Source organism: Uloborus diversus, chromosome 10, assembly GCF_026930045.1.
Source record: "Uloborus diversus isolate 005 chromosome 10, Udiv.v.3.1, whole genome shotgun sequence".
Taxonomy (NCBI): domain Eukaryota; kingdom Metazoa; phylum Arthropoda; class Arachnida; order Araneae; family Uloboridae; genus Uloborus; species Uloborus diversus.
In genome coordinates this window covers 18833916-18857432 of record NC_072740.1, presented here as the reverse complement: position 1 = coordinate 18857432, position 23517 = coordinate 18833916, and the positions used below count along the sequence as shown (strand labels likewise).

The 23517-nt window shown below is 32.9% G+C and overlaps 1 protein-coding gene across 1 annotated transcript; it reads right to left on the bottom strand.

The window, feature by feature from the left end:
- Positions 1–219: 219 nt before the first annotated feature.
- LOC129231426 (charged multivesicular body protein 1a-like) lies at positions 220–22667 on the bottom strand. The gene is made up of 8 exons (XM_054865739.1): positions 22520–22667; positions 15624–15643; positions 13042–13119; positions 8276–8422; positions 6138–6206; positions 4968–5027; positions 4130–4335; positions 220–538 (listed from the first exon to the last, which is right to left on the bottom strand). Exons 1-8 carry the CDS (start codon positions 22533–22535, stop codon positions 517–519), a joined length of 618 nt encoding a protein of 205 aa, XP_054721714.1. The 5' UTR covers positions 22536–22667; the 3' UTR covers positions 220–516.
- Between the last annotated feature and the right edge of the window lie 850 nt (positions 22668–23517).

Below are 23517 nucleotides of genomic sequence, written 5' to 3'. Positions count from 1 at the left end.
TAGATACAAAATGATTTAAGATTAAAATGAGTGATCATGAAAACCTATGAAGAAATTTTTTTAATTAAATTTGATTTTGAAGACAATGCTAATGTGTTTTATTTGAAACAATACAATACACAAAAAAAAAAAAAAAATAAATAAAAATAAAAATAAAAAAACTAAATGGTAAGGGTAAGAAAAGCATTCTAATATGTATATTTCTTTAACTACAAGAACTTAGAACATTTAGATCTTTATTCAAAAATATAACAAACAATTTACATACATAGTTTCAATGAATACTGAGAAAAATATACATCTTTGTAACAATTTGGGATGAAGAATCACGAAAGAAATATCAATTAAGTCATATTTTTCAGCTAGAATTTCAAGGAAAAAAAAAGAAAAAACAGGAAGACACAAAATGTTAAAACTGTTAATGAAGCTGCATTTAATTGCATTTATAGGATAGTAAAAGCAAAGTAAAACTGATAATTAAGGACAAAAAATATTTTCGAATTTTCATCTGTGAACTTAATTCCGCAAAGCAGCAAGCCTGTCAAAGAGAAGTGTAATCAATAAATGCAATCAACATTACTAGAAGATAACGAATGATAAAATTATAACTTGAGGTTAATTTTAACAATGGGTTTTTCCACTTTGAAATATCTTAAGCACAAGTTGATTCCTATTATATCATGGCTAAAACATTGTTGTCTATTTAGTATAAGTCAAAAATAATGTAAGATTTAGCATAGGAGTGCACAACTTTTTTCAGTGAAGGGCCACTCACACTGAGGTTAGCTAGTCGAGGGCCGCATGTATGCAGGTCATTTAGGAGGGTCAGGGCTACCTACTTTACATTTACTTCCCACTAACTTTGAGAAATTACTGTATTTGCACATAAGAGAGCATGGTTTTTAATATGTTTCTTAGGGTGTCGAAAAAAAAATCAACTTCTCTGACTTTTCCTTTTTTTCCCCATACCCGAAACAAAATTTTCCAGGTGCTTTTTTAAAGGTTAGTTTAGCTACTTTCGGTATTTTCTTAATGGTTGGCTGTGCTTCTGTGATATTTTACACATGTTACCTTTATATTAATGTTTAATGTAAATTTCAAACTATTACATCCATCTATCCCTCCCTAAAACAGACTTTGCTCTTTGGGAAACTTTTTGTTTTTTGGGAAACTTTGAGAACTTTTAAGAAATTGCTTCATTAAACTGTTAAACATCTAATACATCTGTTCACACAGAATAGGGGCCATTGGTGTATCAGCCTGGAATCTCATTAAAAAAACCTTGCAATTCTGATGCCATCGAAATAAAAAAATCCAACTTCACTTCCAATAAATCACTGCACATCAACATTGATTTTACTGTGTCATACGTATTTGTATCCGGTTCAACATTTGCAACCTCTGCCTTTTGAACAACCATTTTTAAGTGTCGCAAAATGTCCTTTGTGCAACAGCTAAACTCTCTACCCACCGAATCAAACGAAATTGCAATGGAAAAACTCGCAACATTATATTTGATCTCTTGCGTCGGTAAAATACATCAATGTTTTTTCCCTACAACTCTAAAAAATACGGTGGCCACACCAAGGACCTTGTCACGGCACACCAGTGTGCCCAGGCACACTGGTTGAGAAGCACTGGTTTAAAAGTCTCTATTAGATTAAGATGTCAGTTTCTCAAAATCCACATTAGCATCAATAATTCTAAAACAAGCAAAATCTATAAGTCTTGATTAGAACAAAGTAAACAGCAAAAGTAGTACTCCCTTTCTTCAACTATTCATGCATTAAATTAAGAAAAGAACTTTGGACAGTGCATTTTTTGAGATATTAAACTCAATGCATTTTAAACGATTCTGTACTAAGAATTATTTTTACCTGAAAGAGTTTCAGTTTCAGATTTTAAGGTGGAATATGCTCTATATTATTCACTCTTTATTTTTCAATTTAAAACTACTATAACCAGTAACCTGTTGTCATATTTTGATAGGCACAAAAGTTTAATTGTTCATCAATTTGAGACTAGAGAGACATTTAGAGGGGTGTTAACTTTGATATTTAAATTCTCTTTCCAGATCGCTTTAGCATATCAGAGGAGCTACTGAACTCCAAATAACTTTCAGATATGCAGTAAAAATGTACATTGAATTTCCAATTTAAATATTACATTGCTTTTTTAATAAGTTAAATGCCAAACATATTTTTTCCCATAATATTTGTCTACAAAATCTCACTCCAGATGTTAACTATACATTCACTGAACAACATGGCAAAAAGGCGCTCAAAAGAAATTTGCATAATGGCGCCAATCAGGCTTGGCACGGCCCTGGCTGCTTAACCATCAGAGATTTAAAACTTTGCATGCATTAAAAAGGGATAATGCAAATGCAATATTTTTGTAATTTTGCACTTCAATAATGTTGAAATTTATCACTTTCTTTTTTACACATGAAATTAGTTAAAGGTTATTTAAAACATTAATACTCTTACAAATTTAAATATTCCAAAGAGTATCGTCAAACCCAATGATACAAAAGTAAACTTTTTTTTTAAATTCTCTCATTAAATATAGATTCATAATATCTTTTTATAAAACAAAAAGATAGGTAGACATAATAAAAATAGCACAATATAAAAAAATAAAATTTGTAGCCTTAGAAAGAAATATCTCAGAAAACATTTTGACTGCAAAACTAAAGAAACTAAGCATTTTATTCAACAATACATAATTCAATTTAAATTGTAATTTTAGCAAAGTATAGGTTTAAAAGTAATCTAGGTATTGCAGCGCAAAGACAAGATTCACGATTTTACCACTAAGCTGGGACACACAACCAATGTTTCCCATAATCCAGCCTGTATGATGATTCATGAACACCTTTCACTTAAGAAACATACTATTTGACAACAAAATCATCCAAAAGTATCACTAACCAAGCATTTAACAGCTCATATTCTACGACAAAACTATACAAATAAAAATTCAAAAAGCAATCATTTGAATATGAAATCATTCAAATCATAAGGGTGACCATTCCTTAAGAGTGATTGCAAACCCTTTAAAAGCTATGAACCTCCCCCAAGAAGGATACTCACTAAAATTACTAACATCACCTACAAATTTCAATGGTGCACAGTCTACTTCATGACCCCTTCTCCTATGGGCACCCCTGCAACTGAATTCCTCAAGAAGTCAACCAGAACAGAAGTTGTCATTTTTAGGCTAGGTGTGACACTCTTCACATGTTTGAAAAGAGACCCGTCATCCAGTTATAAAAAAAAGCCTAGATGTTATCATGCCAACAAACTTTCATTGTTCAAAAGATAGCAGTCAAAGGAAGGCTGAAAGTGTTTTCTCAGTACTTAAGTAAAATTGTAAATCACAGACCAAATGCTGGTGTCATCTGTTCATCGAAAAAAAAAAAAAAAAAAAAGATTAAGCTGCAGATTTTGGTACACCCTCCACCTAACTAAACCCATTTCAGTTCATCCTGACTTGTGTGATCTATTGATGATCTCCTTTTACAAATTTGAATATGTGAAATGTCCACTTCTAAACTTACCTCATTAAAATGATATGGAATTTATCATCTATCAGGGACACAAAAAGAAATAATAGTATTGGCAACTATACAGTCCTAGGCCATGTGCATTTACTGAGGCTTGGCCTTAAACATTATCACAAATCTAGAAGGACAAAAGTTCCTCTCTTTTGCTCTTACTCAATATGAAGCAATATTTGTCTGTCTTCCATAAAAATAAATGAATAATGCTCATTTCAGCACTGAACATTTTCCTCATCTTTTTAAAGTGCTTGTATAATTTTTCAAAACAATGAACTTCATCATAAACAGAGAAAAGTTACATTCAGCAAATATCTATGTGTAACAGTCATGACATTGGTCACAAGGTTCTAGTGAAACCAGAAAGAAGGTAAAATAGGAAAGATTTTCAGCATGATTTATTGTAAGGGTATTCTTTAAGTTTGAAATATGAACCAATGTAAGAAGTTTTGGGAACAGCTCAAAATATTTCATATAAAAACTACATTATTTTACTCCATGAAATTCCTTGAAAAAGTATAAATGAATAGCATTACAAGTAATGGTGAAATGGTTTGATTTTACTACCTGCGAGAAAGAGCATCTTCTTCAGTATGAGATCGATCACCAACAGCAGTAGCTGAAGAAATACTACCTGAAGGTACAGACTGGGCTTGAGCTAACTGATCCATAATGTCAAGCCCATTTTCTTCAGCAACTTGTTGTATGAGACTATCTACTTGGGCTAATGGTGTTGTGGTAGTTGTTGCACTTCCCATTGCATCTTCAACAACCTGCAAGGCAATAAATTTTTTGTAAATATAAATTTAAAAAAATTACATATTTTTAACAACTATTTTTTAAACTAATGCTAAAAAATTCTCTTATTCACCAATGGATACATCAGTTTACCAAGTACATTAAATTTGAAATTTGCTTGAAGTTAATAAGTCTTTTCAGCCTAAGAATATTTGTAGTATGTGTGATCTTCCAAACACTATAAAATGGTTGATAAAAAAGCAAAACTGTTTTTGTTTTGCAATATTGAATGAAAGATTTTAACTTGCAGCCAATAAAACTAGATATCATTTACTTATTCAGTGCTCACAAGGATCTTTGGGGATGTACTTGAAACATTTTTTTTTATTTATTTATTTTTTTTTTAATTTCCTAAAACCACGATGAAAATTTTAAACACCCATCAAATTTCTGCGAAGCATAACAGTTGATTGCTCCTTACTGCACTTTCTTGAAAGCTTTTTTTGGCCTTTATACTTCAGGAAAAAAAGTCGTAAAACAGAAACACTATGTAATATTCTATGGTGAAGAGCATGGGACTACAAATATCACTTTTAATAGAGATTGTCATTGAGTGAAGTGTTGTCAAATTCAACTCTTTTAAACTTTAACTGAAATTAAAACTTACCGAGGTACGAACATCAAGGTCCTCAAATTGCTGCTCAAATTGCTCCATTACAGCAGAAACCTAATTTAACAAAATCATATGTATTAAAGTAAATAAGAAAATAAATAAATTTTAAAAAACTAAGAGTTAAATCATTTACAAAAAAAAACCCAAACAAGCTTAGCTAAAATGTTGGAACTTAAATGCCGGTAACACTGCCAATGAAAAATGCCATGCAACAAAACCAAAATATGTCACCTATTTCACACATTTTTATATGCTTAAATTACTTAGGAATACTTATTATATAGGAAAAAGACACACCTTTCCTACATTACATGCATGTGGATGCAAAGAACTGAGCCTTGAATTAGCTTGTGACCTATGTTGTTTGTATTGAAGTTTAAAAAAAAATCTTTGAAAGCTGTTTTGATGTCTTTAGAACATCATAACAGACCAACTTTGACAAAAAAAAAAAAAAAAAAAAGGCAATGCTCTCAGCGTATGCCCCTACTTTGGCATGACAATGCTCAACCACATGCTACACAAGCTGTGGCTGATTTGTTCAATCAATAGGGCTGAGAAGTGCTGTACCATGCAGCCATGTTCCACATACATAAGCTCTTGTAACTTAAACTTGATTCTTAAGATGACAAAACCACTTTGTGTCATTCGCTTCAGAACTGATCAAGAGATTGCGGCAGTAGACCACTCAATTCGAACTACCAACGGAACTGGTGACCTATGACTCCCAGACTGCTAAAAACTTGATGTACACAATACTGGGGAGCAGGGGGGGGGGGGGGACTAGTGTTAAAAGACTTAGTGATATGTATCACTTTCGTGTTAGATGTAAACATTCTATATTAGCTACCAGTTTGTTTGGCATTATTGGCTTCCTTAAGAGGTTTACCACCTTCAGCTCAGGCACTTCCTATTCCGGGATGATGAGTGCTAATAAGCACGAAACTGCAGTCCTCAAATGGAATGACTGAGCTGGCAGCGTATTTCATGTAAATGCCAATATTATTCAAGTTTCAACCTTAGTGCATGTATCAAAACCAAAGCTTTGTTTAAAATTTCATCGTAAAATTTAACAAAATATCGATAATTTTACACTTTTAGATAAATAAAAATCAGCATTGAAAAACACCCCCAATTCTAGTTAAAGGTAAATACAAAAATACCTACCTTTTGTAAGTCCATAGAATTTATAGCTTTGTCTAAAGCTTTGACTACGGATCCCATGTTTTTTGTAACCTAGAAAAAATAATTTTACACACATTACATATATACAAAAAAAAAAAAAAAGACACACACACATACACAAAGAAGGGATTGTTAGAATTAAACAAAATTTCATATAGGGGAAAAGGGAGCAGATGTTTTTTTTTTTCTTTTCTTAACTTCTCAAACAATATTATCCATTTTTCAGAGAAAATGTGTGTCCATGATTGAATAATCTTTTTTTTGTGCCCTGGATTTTTTTCATAAAAAAAAATGTCTTCAATTGTTCACAAACGCCCCTAAATTGGGTACATTCAAAATTTTTAAAAATTATCATTTCGCTCCTATGATGCAATGTTTTGAAAGAAAAAAATAATAAATAGTTCTCAACTTGTGAACAAAAAGAAAAACTTATCACAGAAAATTAAAAACAGAAAAAGAGCCCAAGAAGGGTGAGAAGCAAGTTAAAATCTTACTTTGAGAATATTACAGAAAACTTATACCTTTTCTGCTTTATCTTTATAATATTTAGTCCCAAAGTATGACAAAATGTTTTTGTACTTTCTTCGACCTGTCATAATAAAACTATAGTTTACTTGCATACAAGCAAAGTTAAGGGTTTCAACTACCTCTTATTGCAATGCAATTCCGATTGCAGAATAAAAAACCCCACATGCAATAAACAAGGTCAATATTCAGAGATTAGGCGAGAGGCAACAGCACGACGTCCCTCAACCCCATTGGAAGTGTGCTTCCATGTGTACTCAATTTTCCCAATTACTAGTTTTAAAAGATTAGGAGAGGCACAGGAACTAAAGAAGTCCACATAAAAGTCACCTATTTTCCAGAAATTTTTTTAAGGCCAATTGAGTCATGAACAAGTAATAAAGTTTGATTGTTATTATTTTTACATCTGCATCTACCATTTGTACAAACCTTTTCTCTCCTCATTTCGCACGACCATCAGTACCCATATTTCAGTTCTTAGCTTATGGCATTGATTCTACAAGAACTTGGAGAAATGCACTTTGCCAACTTGCTTAATCTTTCATTGCAACAAAATTAGGCAGTCTGGATCACAAAGACTGACCACCTAAGTAGTATTTACGGGACACCCTGAAGTGCTGAGCCTTAATGCAGCAATAGATAAAGAGATATAGAAGGGGAAAAAACAGCTGTGGTGCAAAATTTAGGTGTTGAAATTTGGAAAACAGGACTTTTTTCAACTGCAGGACTTCTTAGGGTCCCTTTAAAACCTGGATGCTCATAGGCAACAGTCAAAGTTGCCTATTTGGTAATCTGACCCTAGTCTCATGCTCTTTATGTCCTATTTGGATAGGTTTAGACATGATGCAAACTCTACTTTATTCCAAAACAAATAAAAAATCAAATGATTTAAGTCAATGATTTTAAAAAAGTGTTATTAACTGGTACCAGCAATTCGTACTCAAGTGAAAAAATTTATTTTGAAAGGTAATATTATTAGATTTTAAATGCAATTATTTTATGTCATATTACAGAATGAACTTGAGAAATAATGTCTAATTATAATAATAGAAATTACTTTAACTTTCGGCAGATTGTTTTTTCTGCAAAATTGTTTTACTAGACAAGTAAGTTTTAAAAAATTTGACTTAATTTCCTTTTATTTTTGTAAATTGATTTTTAACTATCACAGAATATTGCAAAAAAGATGGTACTGCATTAAAAAAAAAGTTTTTGAAAGTAACTTTTGATTTTCAATACATTTTGGGGAAGTTCCAAACTCCCCCCCCCCCTCGGCTACATCCCTGTATAAAATAAATGGGACTCAAGTAGCAGTGCAATTGGATGTTCACATGTGAACAATTCACAAATGTTGCAGGATGTAACAGCAAACTGTCATTTATATTGAATTGTAAACATTAAAGCACTGATGAAATTACAGGCACAAAGAAAAAGGTTTAACAGTTTTCAAATCTTACATTCAGAATAATTCTATTTTTACGCTTTAGCAACATTTTCCTTTAGTCTTTCTGAATCATAATAATTATGAATTGATATTGAGTATCAAAAATATTTTACACGGAATCTTCAAGCAGCAAAGAAAATAACTAAGTTACCCCTTTCATAGTAATTGCGCTTTGGACTTTAGATGAAACAGCATCTATCTTAGAAGCCATTCGTAGGTAATTCAAAGCCTCATTCTTCTTACGAATGGCATTTTCAGCATAAATTTTGGCTCCTTCCATATTACCTTGTTGAATTGCCTAAAAAATACAAGTGCTAATGTAGTTCCCAAAATAATAAAAAATAATACACTTCTTAAAATGCAATAAAAAATTTTGAGCTATGTTAACAATTTAACAGTAAATGTTGCAAAAAGAGATATCTTAGGCAAAAGGTCAACAAAAAGCAAGTTTAACAATTTAAGAATACTTTCCCATACAATAGTACTTATTCTGTAAGATTTAATGATAGGAATTTAATTCCCAATTACTATTATTATTGCATACTGTATTTAATTATAATAAATATTTCATATCAAAATTATGATTTTTCACTGCTTATGAAATTAATTGGCAATATTTATGTCCTATTAGGTGCCTTATTCCTGGCCAATTTGGTGCTTCTTATTGACATGCAAGCAGTTTCAGAACATTTTCGTACCCAAAACTGTAGTTTTGTTCATGGGGGGGGGGGGGGGGGGGGGGGCATTCTTCAGAATGGACCCCCCTTCCCTAAAATAGTAGTGTGTATCCACCCCTGTCCAAGGTCTATACCTCAAAACTCAAATTTTGAATTGGTAGCCAATGGCTACCAGATCCTCACAAAATGGTAGCCAAATCTCAAAAAATGATAGCCAAACTTTCTTTTAATTTAAATTATTTAATTTATTTTAATCCGTTTATTTATTTAGTATTTGTGCATATGTCATTGGCGTAGCAAAGAACGTTTCTTATAAAATAATAATTAAAAATAAATAAGTAAATAAAAAATATTAAAAAAATAAATAAAATAAAATAAAAACAAGCTAAAAATAAAAAAGGAAAAGAGGGTTGAGGAAAAATTTTGGAGGGGGGGGGGAATTGAACTTGGGGGGAACGGGCACCCCTACCCAGATATTATTTAACACATCTTTTGCAAACTATAATCTGCATTAATTTATCTTTAAGCAAAACACATCAGGATAAAAAAATAAATAAATAAATAAGATTATTATTATTATTATTAATTTTTTTTTTTCAGCTTTCAAAACTTCTAGAAACATCACAGCTTTCAACTAAAACACGAGTTAGTTCCTTGATAAAGAAAACAACAAAATACCAAAAAAACTTGAACAGAATGTAAAACCTAAACCATTTGCGATTCTACAAAAATATTTTTTTGTTTTTACAAATGCATGCAGAATTTTATAAAGATCGAAGCCAGAGTGTCAAAAAATGAATAAATAAAAGAAAGGTAAACAATATAAAACAAAACGAAAAAAAAAATAAAGTGAAATAAAAAATCCAGCAGAAGAAAAAAAGGGTTTCAGCCGTATTCTTTCCACCTTCTCTAGATGCAGGAATGCCATTTTTTTAATATTATTTATGTGTTTTATAAATACGATTGTACTTCTATTTATTTATTTTGGAACACACATTTTCCTCTTCTAAATGGTGAAAATGGACAATCTACAACGTGGCGCCATTTTGAAAACGCGGGACGCCATTTTGAAAATTTACCGCGAAACTTAAAAATAACTTTTTTAAGGAGAAATAAAGTAAATAAACGGATATGTCCTCTCCTCCAGTAGGTTTTTTTTTTTAAAGAAAAAAAAGGAAAAACTAACAATATGATTAAAACAAAAAATCAAAAATCTTGCAAAAAAACTTTTTTTTTCAGCGATATAGTTTTTACCTTGTCTCGGTGCATTTTGACTCAAAGGCGCCATTTTTGTTTATTCATATGTAAACCAAATGTACAAGATTAATTCTTTTTATTTTGGAGAGGACATTTTTGTCTTAACTGGTAAAATAAACAATAACAAAGTGACGCCATTTTGAAAACGCGTAGTTTAAAAATACCGCAAAACGAAGAAATAGCCATTTGTTAAGGAGAAATAAAGTTGAAAAATGAACTTACTAAATTGGTGTACGAAATTTGTCTATTTTTACGATCGCGTGTAAAGAAAGCCGAGTTTTCGAAATAGCAAGTTTTGTAACGAATTTGCCATGGTGATTGCGATTTTTGTTTTCTATTCAGAACAAGAACACATAGCACAATTAGCCACAATTGGACAATACTCCCCCCTTCCCTCCTTCATCCCTGGCGATCCGATAGACAAACTTTTAGTGGACAAAAGAATTTGGGGAAAGGTCATATATCAAGACTATAGGTCAGGGAAGGTTGCATTGGCGAATGGTAGCCACATTGGCGACTGAAGTGAAAATAATGGTCGTCAAAATTTGAAAATTGGTCGCATTTGGCGACTGGCGACCGCGAGTTTTGAGCTTTACCAAGGTCCCTTGCTTTTTTCTACGACCGTGGTTAGGCGATATGCATACTCCATAATCAGTTCCATTGTTCTAACGGCAAGTGATGCAGATGTCTTGTATATATATAGATATTTTGTATATTTCTTACCTTTCAGGATTGATATACACTGCTTGACAATTGCTAAGGAACAAGTAATTTATGCAAATTTGTACCTCAACCAGCTGGCCAATGGAAACAAATTCAAGTTCAGATGGCGTGGTAGATCAGGACTCATTATCTGTATAAAAAACAGTGTTCGTACGAAAATTCACACTGTTTGGTTTTTAACAAAAATAGTGCGGATGTTAAAGAAGGTTTTTCTTTGAAATTCTGTTTGGTTCTTGAAATATTTAAGAGTAAAATGTCAGCAAGACATCATTTAAGTACCTATGATCATGGACGAGCGGTTGGACGACTGGAAGCAGGTCAAAGTGTCACCACTGTGGCTGCTGTAATGGGAGTATGAAAAAGCGCCATCTCCGAATTAAAGAAGGCCGCTGAAGGATGAAATGTTTTGCAAAAGCATGCCAGGGGTCATGGTAGGAACACTACACCTTCAGAGGATTGCTATAAAGCCCTCGTGGTAAAAAGGAACATAAATTTCACTCCTGGACAGATAGCTGCAAATCTTACAACCATTACCGGTACGCATGTTTCTGCAAGAACCATCTCACGGCGAGTAAATAATGTTGGTATGTATGCACGGAAGTCCACGTTGCATCCAAGTCGTCAAGAGAGATTACGCTGGTGTAAGAAACATGTTGGTTGAGATCGTCAAAATTGGTCTAGAGTAATGTTCTCTGACGAATCTTGTTTCAGTGTGACAAGTGATTCTGGTCACCAACTACTGTGGAGAGAGCGTGGAACACGTTATGCGGAAAAATTTGTTTGCGAACATGATCGGTACGGCCCAGGCGTGATGGTGTGGGCGGGCATCATGCACAATGGTAGAACACAGCTTCAAATTTTTAAACAAGAAAGCGTTACGTCGCAAATGTATTGCAGATAAGTTATGCTGGACCATGTTCATCTTTTTAGGGGGGGCTGTAGGCCCAGACTTTCTCTTTACGGATGACGATACACGGCCACACAGGAGCATTGAATTGTCAGACACACTGCAAAGTGAAAACATTCTGCGTATGCAATGGCCTGCTTACTTTCCCGACTTACATCCAATTGAACTTGCCTGGGAGGATCTTAACAGACGTGTTGCGTGAAGAACCGTCCCTCCCAGAACAGTAGAAGAACTCAAATCCGCCTTGAGAGAGGAGTGGGAAAACATCCCCCAAGCACTCCTCAATAATTAGTGGGGAATATGGAAAATAGATGTAAGATGTGCATTAGTGTCCCTAGTAATCATTCATCATATTAAGGTACTCATGTCTCCTTCATTCTGACCTAGATAAATTTTTTTGTGGTTGTATGAAAATCATCTAAGTAGGATTTTTTTTTATTTTTAAGTTTTTACTTCATTAATGTAGTAATATCTGTATTTTTTTTGTACTTATAATAAAGGCACATCATCCCTACTAACTATATACTTCTTTCTGCTTCTTTAATCATTATCTATTCTTAATTATTCCAAAAAATGTAATTGTTCCTTAGCAATTGTCAAGCAGTGTAATTAAAACTGGCTAGTGATAGTAGTATGCTGCATATGTTATTAATGGAAAAAAATTAATGAAAATTTGTATCAATGCTAACTAAGTTTGAAGCAATAAAATGCTTGGGTGCAAGTGGAGCTAGTAAAAGTGCTAAACAAAAATATAACATTGATGACCAGTGACAGGTTCTGAGCTCAACTAGGATCGTCTTAGTCAATTTTTCAATCCCCAATGAAATTTAAAAATCATTTCTGCTCAACTCAGCTTATTTTCATGTTAAAACCCCAATTCAGTAGCAATTTTCCCTAACTTTTTTTAAATAAAAAACTGATCATAATTCTTTATGTTAATATGCAGAACTTTATGTAAGAAATGAAATGAATGGTGAACATAAAGTAGAACAAAACTTTACAAAAAAGAACAGCAAAAAATTTTTTGAAGCTACAGTAAAACCCCTACAATTGTATAAAATAAACATCAAGTAATCTATTTTTTGATAATTTTAGATATCTGAATTTCCATTGATCCCCATTACCTCGAGCTTTCAAAACCTAAAAGTAATATTGAATGCTGAGCATATAATAACTTGTTGCAAAATAATGTTTTTCTAACATCTACAATAAAACTTGACACAGTTAATGAAAGTATTTACTTGTTAAAGCATAATCATTCAATTTTGAAACAATAGAGGCTAATGTTTAAACAAAAATATGTTTAATTTAACAATATAAAACACATTTAAATAAAAGACAGATTTAGCTTACTTTTTTGATTTTATTCCTCTGTATTTTTTCATCTTTTTCTGCTCGCTTTGACAATCTTTCTAACTGCTTGCTACTGAACTACACACAGAAAATTGGTACAAAATAAACTGTTACACTTTTATTACTACAAACACATAGCAATTTAATAACAGAAAAGAAAAAAAAACATGAAATTAAACTCATGGTGCATTGCAATTTTGGAAAAAGAACTAAAAGAGAGTAATTCAGAGCAGGAAAAAAGGGGGGTAAAATAAAAATCAAATTCTGGAATTTCTTTAAACTCCACCAAAAAAAGTCAAAACAAGATATTTTTCATTGCACGAATTTTGAATTCAACAAAAAAGCTCCTTACTTACCTCTATTAAAACTTAGTTCAGTGAAAAGAAAACGAACTGATGTGTGCATCACATGACTTCCTTTTACACCAATTTAATGGTATTTCCCCATTATTGCAATTTTAATGTGATCCAATACTTAACTCCCTAAATAATACCAACAGCAGTGGCCAAATTGAAACCAAATTAAAAAAAAAAAACGCCAAATTTGTTGCCAAGTTGGTGACAAAACTTGGCGACCAAAACACTGGTAATATATCACCGAGTGTCCAAATTATAACACCACATGAGTTTGCATTGAAATTAACAATTTTCCCCCAAAAAAGCTGCAACAGGCCCCTTTAGAAACACCCGAATGCAACCAAAAGGGGAGGTGCACAACTAGATCCCACTAGGAGTCTACGTACCAAATTTCAACTTTCTAGGACATACCGCTCTTGAGTAACGCGACATACATACACACATACATACATTCATATGTCACGAGAAAACTCGTTGTAATTAACTCAGGAATCATGAAAATGATATTTCGGGCGTCTATAAGTTCTTAGGTATATCTATGCACGTATGGTCAGTTCCAAAAACTTCCAATACTTTATTTTACTTCCTTTTACAAAAAAGGAATTATTGTATTCGCAAAAAAATTTTCACTCAAAATTCGGCCTAAATTTCCATTTTGCTCACCCCCAAATTAATGTTGAGTTTTTTTTTCAACCTGACCACACGCGGATAAGTGCCTTAGAACATATAAACACCCGAAATATCCATTTTGACATTCCCCGAGTTAATTACAACTTTTCTCGTGACATCCGTATGTACGTAATATGTGCGTATGTATGTTGCGTAACTCAAGAACGGTATGTCCTAGAAAATTGAAATTTGGTACGTAGACTCCTAGTGGGGTCTAGTTGTGCACCTCCCCTTTTGGCTGCATTCAGGTGTTTCTAAAGGGGTCTTTTGCCCCTTTTTTGGGGGGAAATCATTGTTAATTTCGATGCCAGTCTTTTGGTCGTCAAGTTGGCGACAAATTTGGCGTTTTTTTTTTTTTTTTAAATCTTGTTTCACTTTGGCCACATGTGGTGATATGTAGTGAGTAAATTATTGAATCACATGAAAATTGCCAATAATGGGAAAATGACATTAAAATTGGAGTAAAAGGAAGTTATGTGATGCACACATCAGCTCGCTTTGTAAAAGGAAGTAAAAAAAAAACCTGCAAATTGTTTTATAAAAATTTCTCCCTAGAATCTTGCACAGGGCCAGATTAAGATATTTCGTCTTCGGAGGATATCATGCCATCCAGCCCCGAACTTTCACCCCTGGAACAACTAATCCCTTTAATCAGACACCAAAGTGTGAAGATTTCCATTCATTAATTTATAGTGCTCATTTTTGTAATTTTTTATAGATTCCCTCAATATTTGATGATTTTTATTTTTTGTCAGAAATTTATGTCTAAAACGTGCACTTTTCATATGCATTAAAAATGCTTTTTTGCTTCTTGTGATTTGTATCTCTTTAATCACAACAGAATGCAATTAACAGGATGCAAAAGGATTGAGATTTCAAACACTGCATGTAATTTTCAGCGAAGCTCAAGCTCATTGTTGGCAAGATTCAAAATATAAGATTTTAATTATATGAGTTATTAATTATGAAAATTTAGTTAAGTGGCAATCTCAAATAAGTCCTTTCTTTCAGTATGCTAAATTTGACGCTGGTTTTTCAAGAAAAAGTTTCGCAAAACTAATCAGTTTTTCTTTAAAAATCAGATTCCTGTAGTGGAGGAATAAAATCGGAGAAACTCCTTGGAAAAATGACAGCCTAAATGCCTTTGATAAGTTATTTTAATGTACCTTTTGTAAAAAAAATCACAAAATTCAAGGACTAATGACACATTTTAATGTTTTTGAAGGTTTTCAAGCACTTAAAAATTAAACTTTTTTTCTCAAGATGTTTTGAAGGTTTTCCCTAAGCATACGAATCATGGCAATAAGGAACCTGCATGCATAGGGTAATCGAGAAATGTGGATTACGCTCAACAGTTTACTACTTAAATTTGCCAAAAAACAACATATATCATCTTAAAACTTTGCACAAACATTGGCAGTTTATTATTGTTCATTTACATTTTGAATCCTCTTACTGATACTCGAAATTTTTCTAATGCATTCAGTTCTAACTAAACAATATAAAATTTCTGCGTAATTTGAAATTTATACCAAAAGAAAAATAAATATAACTTACTCGTAGCTGAAACAGCATATCTGTAATAAAAAGGTTATAATAAGTAAAAACTTAACGAAAAAAGAACATATAAATACATTAAATTGGATAATTGAGGCATTGATATGGAAAAGGGTATAAGTCACAAATGCTGCATTTTTAAGATACAAAAACTATTCAAATTTATCTCTCTATATAAAGTTTTGATGACAAAAATACCGTAAAACGTTTCATGAATAAGGTTGAATTCTGTCCCCATAATTTTTTTAAAACTTGAAGACTTAGATACATCTGCTATTTGGATGTATGAAGTACCTAAGCAAGTAGAAGCTCTTTTTTAAGACTTACTCCTTTTCCCATGTCAAGCTTTCATTACTGAATATTGTGATTATTCTAACAAAAAATAAGTGAGGGCATCAAAACAAATTTCTACACATTTCCTCAAAATACCACAATGACCCAATTTTTTATGATAGAGGGGTAGCAAAGGGAAAGGATATGAGCTATAAATCTTCTCATTAGGAAGAAATTTTATTACTCAGTTATACTAATCAATCTTTTTTGATGTATGAGGAAAGTGTACATCTATGTATATAAAACACTTATGCGTGGCGCAAAACAAGCCTTTATTGCCTTCTCTCCATTGGCAACGATCAGCTTTGTTTACAAGTGCTACAGAGAGTGGGGCCTCGGTGGCGTTGTGGTAGAAGCTGTGTCTTCTAAGCCAGAGGTGTGAGTTCGATTCCCACCATGCCCTGGGTGTTCTTCCATTCTCATGTATTGTAAATCTTTCATGTGTATTATCTTGGGGATAAAATTTGGAAAAACGTTGTAGATTATTGGAGATACAAAACTTCTCCGCTGAGAGTAACTAAAGACCTCAATGTGTGTTACCAAATCAAATCAAGTGCTGCAGACTTGCTTCAAGTGTTAGATATAGTTCAAGTTCTAGCTTTTGAATTCTAGCGTTGGGACTTTGATTTTAGAATGAGTTTTTTCGATCACTTGAATATAATTTACAAAGAAGAGAGCAGTGGGCTTGGGAGTCTTTAGATGAAAGATTTGTATGCAGATCGGTCAGAAATGCTGCTGATATAGGCTTAGGCGTGCAAACGCACGCAGTGAACTGCAAATTGCAAATCAAGTAAGTTTAAAAGAGTTGAATTAACACTGATAGTAATAAAACTAGAGAAAAATATTATTGTATTAAAAAGAAAATGCTAAGAATAACACTGATACTTATCCTCGAATACGACTTATTTAATCCGATAGTAAAGGTGCCTTTTAAATTCAAACGTAAACAATTTCCTGTTAGATAAGCTTTCCCCCCCCCCCAAATAACTATAAATAATGCATAAGGTCAAACTTCTGATAAAATTTGTTTAGAATTGACAAAACCATTTTTTAGTCATGGACATGTCATATGTAAGTCATTCAAGAGTCAGATCATTCGATTATGTCTCTGTTGTATCTGAAAACCCAGAAATTTTCAATCGTGTATGTAGAGAAGTATTATGATTTTCTTCTTTTTTTTTAATCCTTTGCATAGCCAATGTTGCTGTCGAAAGGTTTTCCTTTAACCATAGTGCTTACAAAAAATATAAGTTCCCTACTTACCAGGCCTGCAAAGCAGGAGGAAAAATTGTTTTACTCCGACTCCTTTACCCAAAATTAGTCTGACTCCAGCTGTTACTCCGCAAACATTGGCAGAGCTGCGAATTTTGAGAGAAAATTACCGACTCCGTCTTTTGAAATTTTAAACCTTTGACTCTGACTCCTTTACCAAAAAACCAGTTCGACTCCACAGTCCTGCTACTAACTGCAACCTGTAAATACTGAAAAATTTTCTCCAACCACATTTTTGTATGTATTATGATATTCCACATAGACTAAATTAATTTATTGGACAATTCTCATTGCAAAACATGTCACTTAGTTTTGCAATGCATTGAAATTAAGAATGAAACCACAATGACAAAGTAAAGTGATAAATTAAATCGTGAAGATCTGAAGAGCGAAACATTTCATATACTTTTGCAATGGTATTGATGTTAAGAACTGAACCACATTGACAAAGTAAAGCGACAAATTGAATCGTGAAACCTGATATTACTGCTAATATGTTTGCACAAAATCAGTTTGACCCTGTGCTTTATTTATAGCCATTAGGAAAGCTAATCTAGCAGGAAATTGTTTACGTTTGAATTTAAAAGGCACAATACTATCGGATCAAATAAGTGGTATTCGAGGTATGATATAAGTATTAATGTTATATAGTAATCACTATTTTTTTTTTGCTACAATAATATTTTCCTCTAGTTTTATAATTATCAGTCTTAAGTCAGCTCTTTTTCTCCAGTAAAGTGCATGATTATTCCGTAAATGTGTTCGGAAACACTTGCGGAATTCTCTCTATTTGAAGTACACGGTGAGCATTTGTGCACCTTAGCCTATCAGCAGCATTTCTGACCGATCTGTATTCAGATAATTCATCTAAAGAATCCGTAGCCCACTGTTCTCTTCCTCATAAATTACAGTTGGCTCTTTGTTTAACGACTTTCAAGGGACTACAAAAATCGTCTTTAAGTAGAGTGGGTAATTAAATAGAATGCTTTTAACAATATAGGGGACTATCTGGGAGCGTGAAAAGCTGTCTTTAAATAGAGAAAATCGTTAAATAGAGCGTCGTTAAACAGAGAGCCTACTGTATATTCAAAATCTCTGAAGCCCAGTGGCTCAGTGGTATCGCTTCCATGCTGTGGATCCGGTTCGATCTCCAGGTCGGGCATAATTGATTCAGCCGTTCATCCCTTCAGTGGGTCGATAAAATGAGTACCAAGCATTCTTGGGAACTTAACCCCGGGGGCTCCGCGTTAGGCTGACTTCTTAACCGGAACATCTGCCTAGCACCCCAGAGCCCTTGGTCAGAAAGAGTGAGTTGGGTACAGTAGGCCTTGGCCCTCATAAGCTGTCGTGCCACTAGGTTTGGTTTTTTGACTCATTCTAACATTTTTTACATAAATCACTGCTTTCAGAGAATGTCAGAAGTTGCTTGCTCTTTGCAACTGTTAGACATATGCGTTGAAGAAATTACGCACTGATGAAATGCAAAAGTTGAGCATTCAAGGAAATAGGTGTGAATTTTTATTTATTGTCTATCGTTTGCTAAAAAAGATGAATATCTTTTAATGAATTGTTGCTGATCAGTAAAAAATATCTTAAAAAGAGTCAAATGTATTTTCACAATACATACTTTTAGAAATGAGTTTTGCATTTCTGAACCATTTTTTATAGTAATTTTTGCAATTTCTTTAGTTTATGGTTAATGTGCCTGAATTTTTAAAGCTTTTTAGCTATGTTTTAAAAACTTCTTAAAGTTACTGCGTTTGTTGTAATAATACTTTTTTTTAAAAAAATACTAATCTATTGTTTTGCACATTTCGTTAAATCTTTGAATTTGTAATATTTTATGTTGAATTCCTAAACTGCATCTCATATAATACCATGTCTCACAGCTAAACATTTATTATTAGAGATGAAAAATTTAAGTTGTGTAAATTAAAAAATTGATTTACTTCAAGAAAAGTGACCTGGAAAACTTTTTTACCTTGAACATAATAGTGAACTTTTATTTCTAATTATGTTACTCAAAATCAGTCATTTTCTCTGGATAGATCTACTTGAAATTAACCTATCAGTATTTTTGCGCTTCCTTTTAGAACTAAAATGAGTTCTGTATGAAGATAAAATCCTTTTTCATTTCATTGTTACATTGTAAGGAAATAAAATGTTTTCAGCAACATCTAGCATATCAACATGATGAATACGTACCTGTGTAGCTGCTTCCGTAGGTTAAGAAAGCACCGCCATGTTTTTAGTGTTACGGTGTTCTGTTCTAGGGGGTCTTCGTTAGGGCCGGAGGGAGTGGAAAAGGTACGTTCTGGCTTGAAGTGCTTGATTAGTGATTTTAGCCAAACTTTGAAGTTAAGTTGTGCGCTTAGTATTTAACAGAGATATATGTTGTAGATACTCATTTCGTTCAGCATTTTAATCTCTACACGTATTCTGCATATATGTATGGCATTGGATGTGTTACTTTTGAGATAGTTATATTAATGAAAAAACAGGTTGTTGTTTTTTTTTGTCACTAATTTGGGCGTCATGGCTAAAGCTCACTTAGTAGAAGGAGGAAAATTTAGTATGGTCATTCCAGACCCATATGGCATAGATTAAAGCAATTTCCAGCTTTCCACCAATTACTTTCGTATTCGACCTTTTTTCACTCCCCAACCACTGGTCTTTAGGCCAAAATGGTAGCAATTTTTTACAAAATAGTCTGTTTTGGCTTAATTTAGGCTGAAATAGTCGTCATACTCTGCAACTCTTCAAAATAGTAGCAATAGTTGCTTTCTTAGTCTGCAGTGGCAGCCCTGCTTTTATATAGGAATTTAGTTGACCTCATTTGGAGTATGCTGTGCAGTTTTGGTCGCTTTACCCGAAGAAAGATGTTTGTGTATTGGAAAGGGTTCAAAGAAAAGTAACTAGACTAGTAAGGGGACTTTCAGATTTAGATTATGATACCAGACTTAATAGGTTTGATATGTATAGCCTAGAGCAAAGGAGGATCAGAGGGGACATGATTCAGTTGTTTAAATTTATCAAAATGAATGATATTAATGCATTAAATTTTTGCACCAAAAGCAGGACGAGGGGTCATTGTTTTAAGCTATTCAAATCTCAGGCTAACCCGGAAATCAGGAAAAACTACTACTTTAGTAGGCTTGTGGGCACTTGGAACAGCTTACCGGAAGAGGTGGTAACGAGCAAGGGGGTGGATAGCTTTAAGCTGGGCCATTGATCTTCATTGGGGACTAATAAATTGACTAGGACCAGCGTAGATGGGCCACGAGCCTGTTGCTGGTCGTCACATTTGTATTTGTAAAACATTTCACATTTCCAGGAATATTTTAATGAATATCATTCATAAAAATAATAAACAAAAAGAGGCCCTAAAACTTATCCCTTAGGAACCCCACTTAAAAACATCACTCCATTTATAATGATTTTCCTTCACAACTACTCTCTGATTCCTTCGCTCCTAACCTAAAGTAAAATTTTACTTCCTATCCCTATATCAGCTAGTTTGTTCAGAAGAGCAGCATGCAGTACCTTACCAAAAAGCTTTTTGAAAATGAATATAAACATCGCCTACACACTTTTGTTATCAAAAGCATAAACTTGTCATAAAAATGCAATGAATTAGTGGTACATGAGTTACCTTTCCCAAAACCATACTGCAAACTAATCAATAAACTATTAGTCTCTAAGAAATTCAAATTATTGATTTTAAAAAAAAATTTCAAAAATTTTACAAACCACTGCAATCAGACTTATAGCTCTATTATTCCCTGCACTGCGTTTAGATCCTTTTTCGAAGAGCAGCATTGCATTAGCCACCTTCTAATCCTCAGGCAATGTCCTTTAGTTGCAAAAAGCATTGAAAATATTTAAAATAACATTTACTAATTCCTCTGCACATCCAACTAAAACTTTTGGATGAATATCATTAGGCCCCGGAGCTTCAGTTGCTTTGATTTTTTTCAAATGAAATAAAACATCCTCCCTAGAAAACACAAAATCCTCAAGCTGTATAATAGCTTGTGTCTTGCAGGAGAATCAACTATTAGATACAGTTTTTGTTTAAAACAATGGGGGAAAAAATTATTTAGAAGACTGGCAATATCCCTGTCACTTTAAATTAAATTTCTTCAAACATTGATCAATGGCTCAATTTGATTATTTCAAACATTATCAAAAGTATGTCATTGGTTTTAGAGTTACCAATTTCCCTTCCAGTATCAATTCTCTTTTGAGAGATAAAGCGTAAAAAAGGTTCACTTTTTTAAGTTTAAAACTGGATAAAATTGTTATTCATTTTTTACTTCAAATTATGCACTTATATGTAGAAATATCGAGATTCAGTAGTACTAACTATGGTTCTTTCAAGGAAAAAGGGGGGGGGGGCGCAATATCTGTCAGACAATCTTTAGAAGAGAGTGATGGGCCCAAAAAGGTTGGGAACCACTGCTCTACAGGCAAATATTCAGCTGTATGGCTTCAAGGAGTAAAAGAAAAGTTTTCAGCCCAAGCACTTGAGTATTTTTCTTTCTAATGCTTTGGTTCCAGATGTGTTTATTAAGAAGGAAATTTAATACATGAAAAATAAAGTGATACAAGGACGAAAGACTGAAAAGGGGGACGGGTCTGCTAGTAAGCACCATTGAATGTTTTTCTGCATTTTAGACACATCTTGACTCTTTGACAAATAACTGTTGTAATGTCACAGAATATTAATGATTTTTTTTTAAATATTATTGTTAAAAATATTCAGTGATTTAAAATATAGATAATTGCCACAGTGAATGATAATTTTGAGCGTTTAGGCATGTTCATGAAAAGTTACAAGGGCACTCATGATAAAAGTCAATGAAACAGAGGGAGAAGTAAATGGAAATTATTTTTTTTTAAATTCATTTAAAGTACTCAGAGCATATTCACTTGTCTGAAATAATCGTTGACAAATATTGAAACGTCAAAAAACAGTAAGAGCAACATTTCAAAGATTTTGATGTCATATTATATTTGCTAGAAGGCTTACTAGATAAAAAGAAACTTCATGACATTTTTAAAATGTCACGATCTCGCAACATGATTGCAAGAAAGAGTTCGTTTAAAATTTTACTGAGATTTTTGGAAGTTGATAGCATTTACGCAGACAAACAATAATATCAGTAAAAAGCTCAACATTTCTTATACATATTTAGAAGCACATAAATGTTCCTTCAAACCGAAACTCGAAGAACGATTGACAGAAAATTAATGTTTCACTATGATTTAGATTCAATGAAATACATTACCTTGCATATCAGGCATGATTATTAGAGCAAGTCTCACCGATTTTTACACCAACTTTCAAAGAAAATTGTTTTTTCTCATTTGAATAATCAAAGTCAGCACAGAAAAGATGGATTGCACAACCGAAGTAAACACAACACGGGGTGAACAGAGCGCTGAGTGAGTCGATTCATGTAGATGACTCACCCTCACCCAGAGTGGCACCAAAAAGAGGTTAGTCCCTTGCTTAACTGTACCCGTTAAAACAACAAAACGGTAAACAGAAGAAAATTTTCTCGACTGTCAATCATCCTAAAAGCTCCCTGCCTAAAAGGAATCTGAAAGCGCTATTGTTTTGCTCTAGAATTGTTTTTTCTTCTTTGACACATTTACTTCGTTTCTGTTGATTGTATTTCTTGCGGGAGAAATGTGTCAAAAAGAGTGCTCAAACGTTTTTAAATAGTAATACCAAACTCATACAGTGTTCATATCTCAGTTTTCTCTTGTTTAATATGAATAACATCAATATGATGGGATGGCTTTTGATGAGTATTTATTTTCCATTCACTGTACATGCAAGTAAGTCGTTATTAGTTTAGTTTGAGATTGAAGATATAACATTTCATTATTGTTTTTGTTTCAATTTTGCAGTTTAGAATATTTTCAATTCTTTTCATGTTCTTTTTCGTGTTTCTTATATTGCTGAACTTTAGTGAAAATCTATTTAAAGAAAAAACTCGTACATTAATGTTTTCAATTAGGGCTATCTGTTTGTACAGTTGTGCCTGTTATATTGCATTGCTTTTTTATTTTTACCATTACAATAAATCTCAGTCTGTGCTTGTAGTTTAAGCTTGAAGAATGAACTTTTTAACAAGAAAAGTAATACTGTTTTTGTTAATTGGAACTGTGTGATTATATTCATTAAATTTGGAAGTTCTTCCCCTATCATGTCCATATAATTTATTTTCACACAATCATGAAGAATATTTTGTGTGTAAAAGTTTTCTACAAAATGAGT

What these genes read in the sequence shown, in the direction of transcription:
- LOC129231426 (XM_054865739.1), bottom strand. An exon ending in GCGCAATTACTATGAAAGGG is followed by an intron (nt 6,207 to 8,275) that starts GTAACTTAGTTA and finishes TATTTTTTCTAG; the next exon opens with GTTACAAAAAACATGGGATC. An exon ending in ATTCTATGGACTTACAAAAG is followed by an intron (nt 5,028 to 6,137) that starts GTAGGTATTTTT and finishes TTGTTAAATTAG; the next exon opens with GTTTCTGCTGTAATGGAGCA.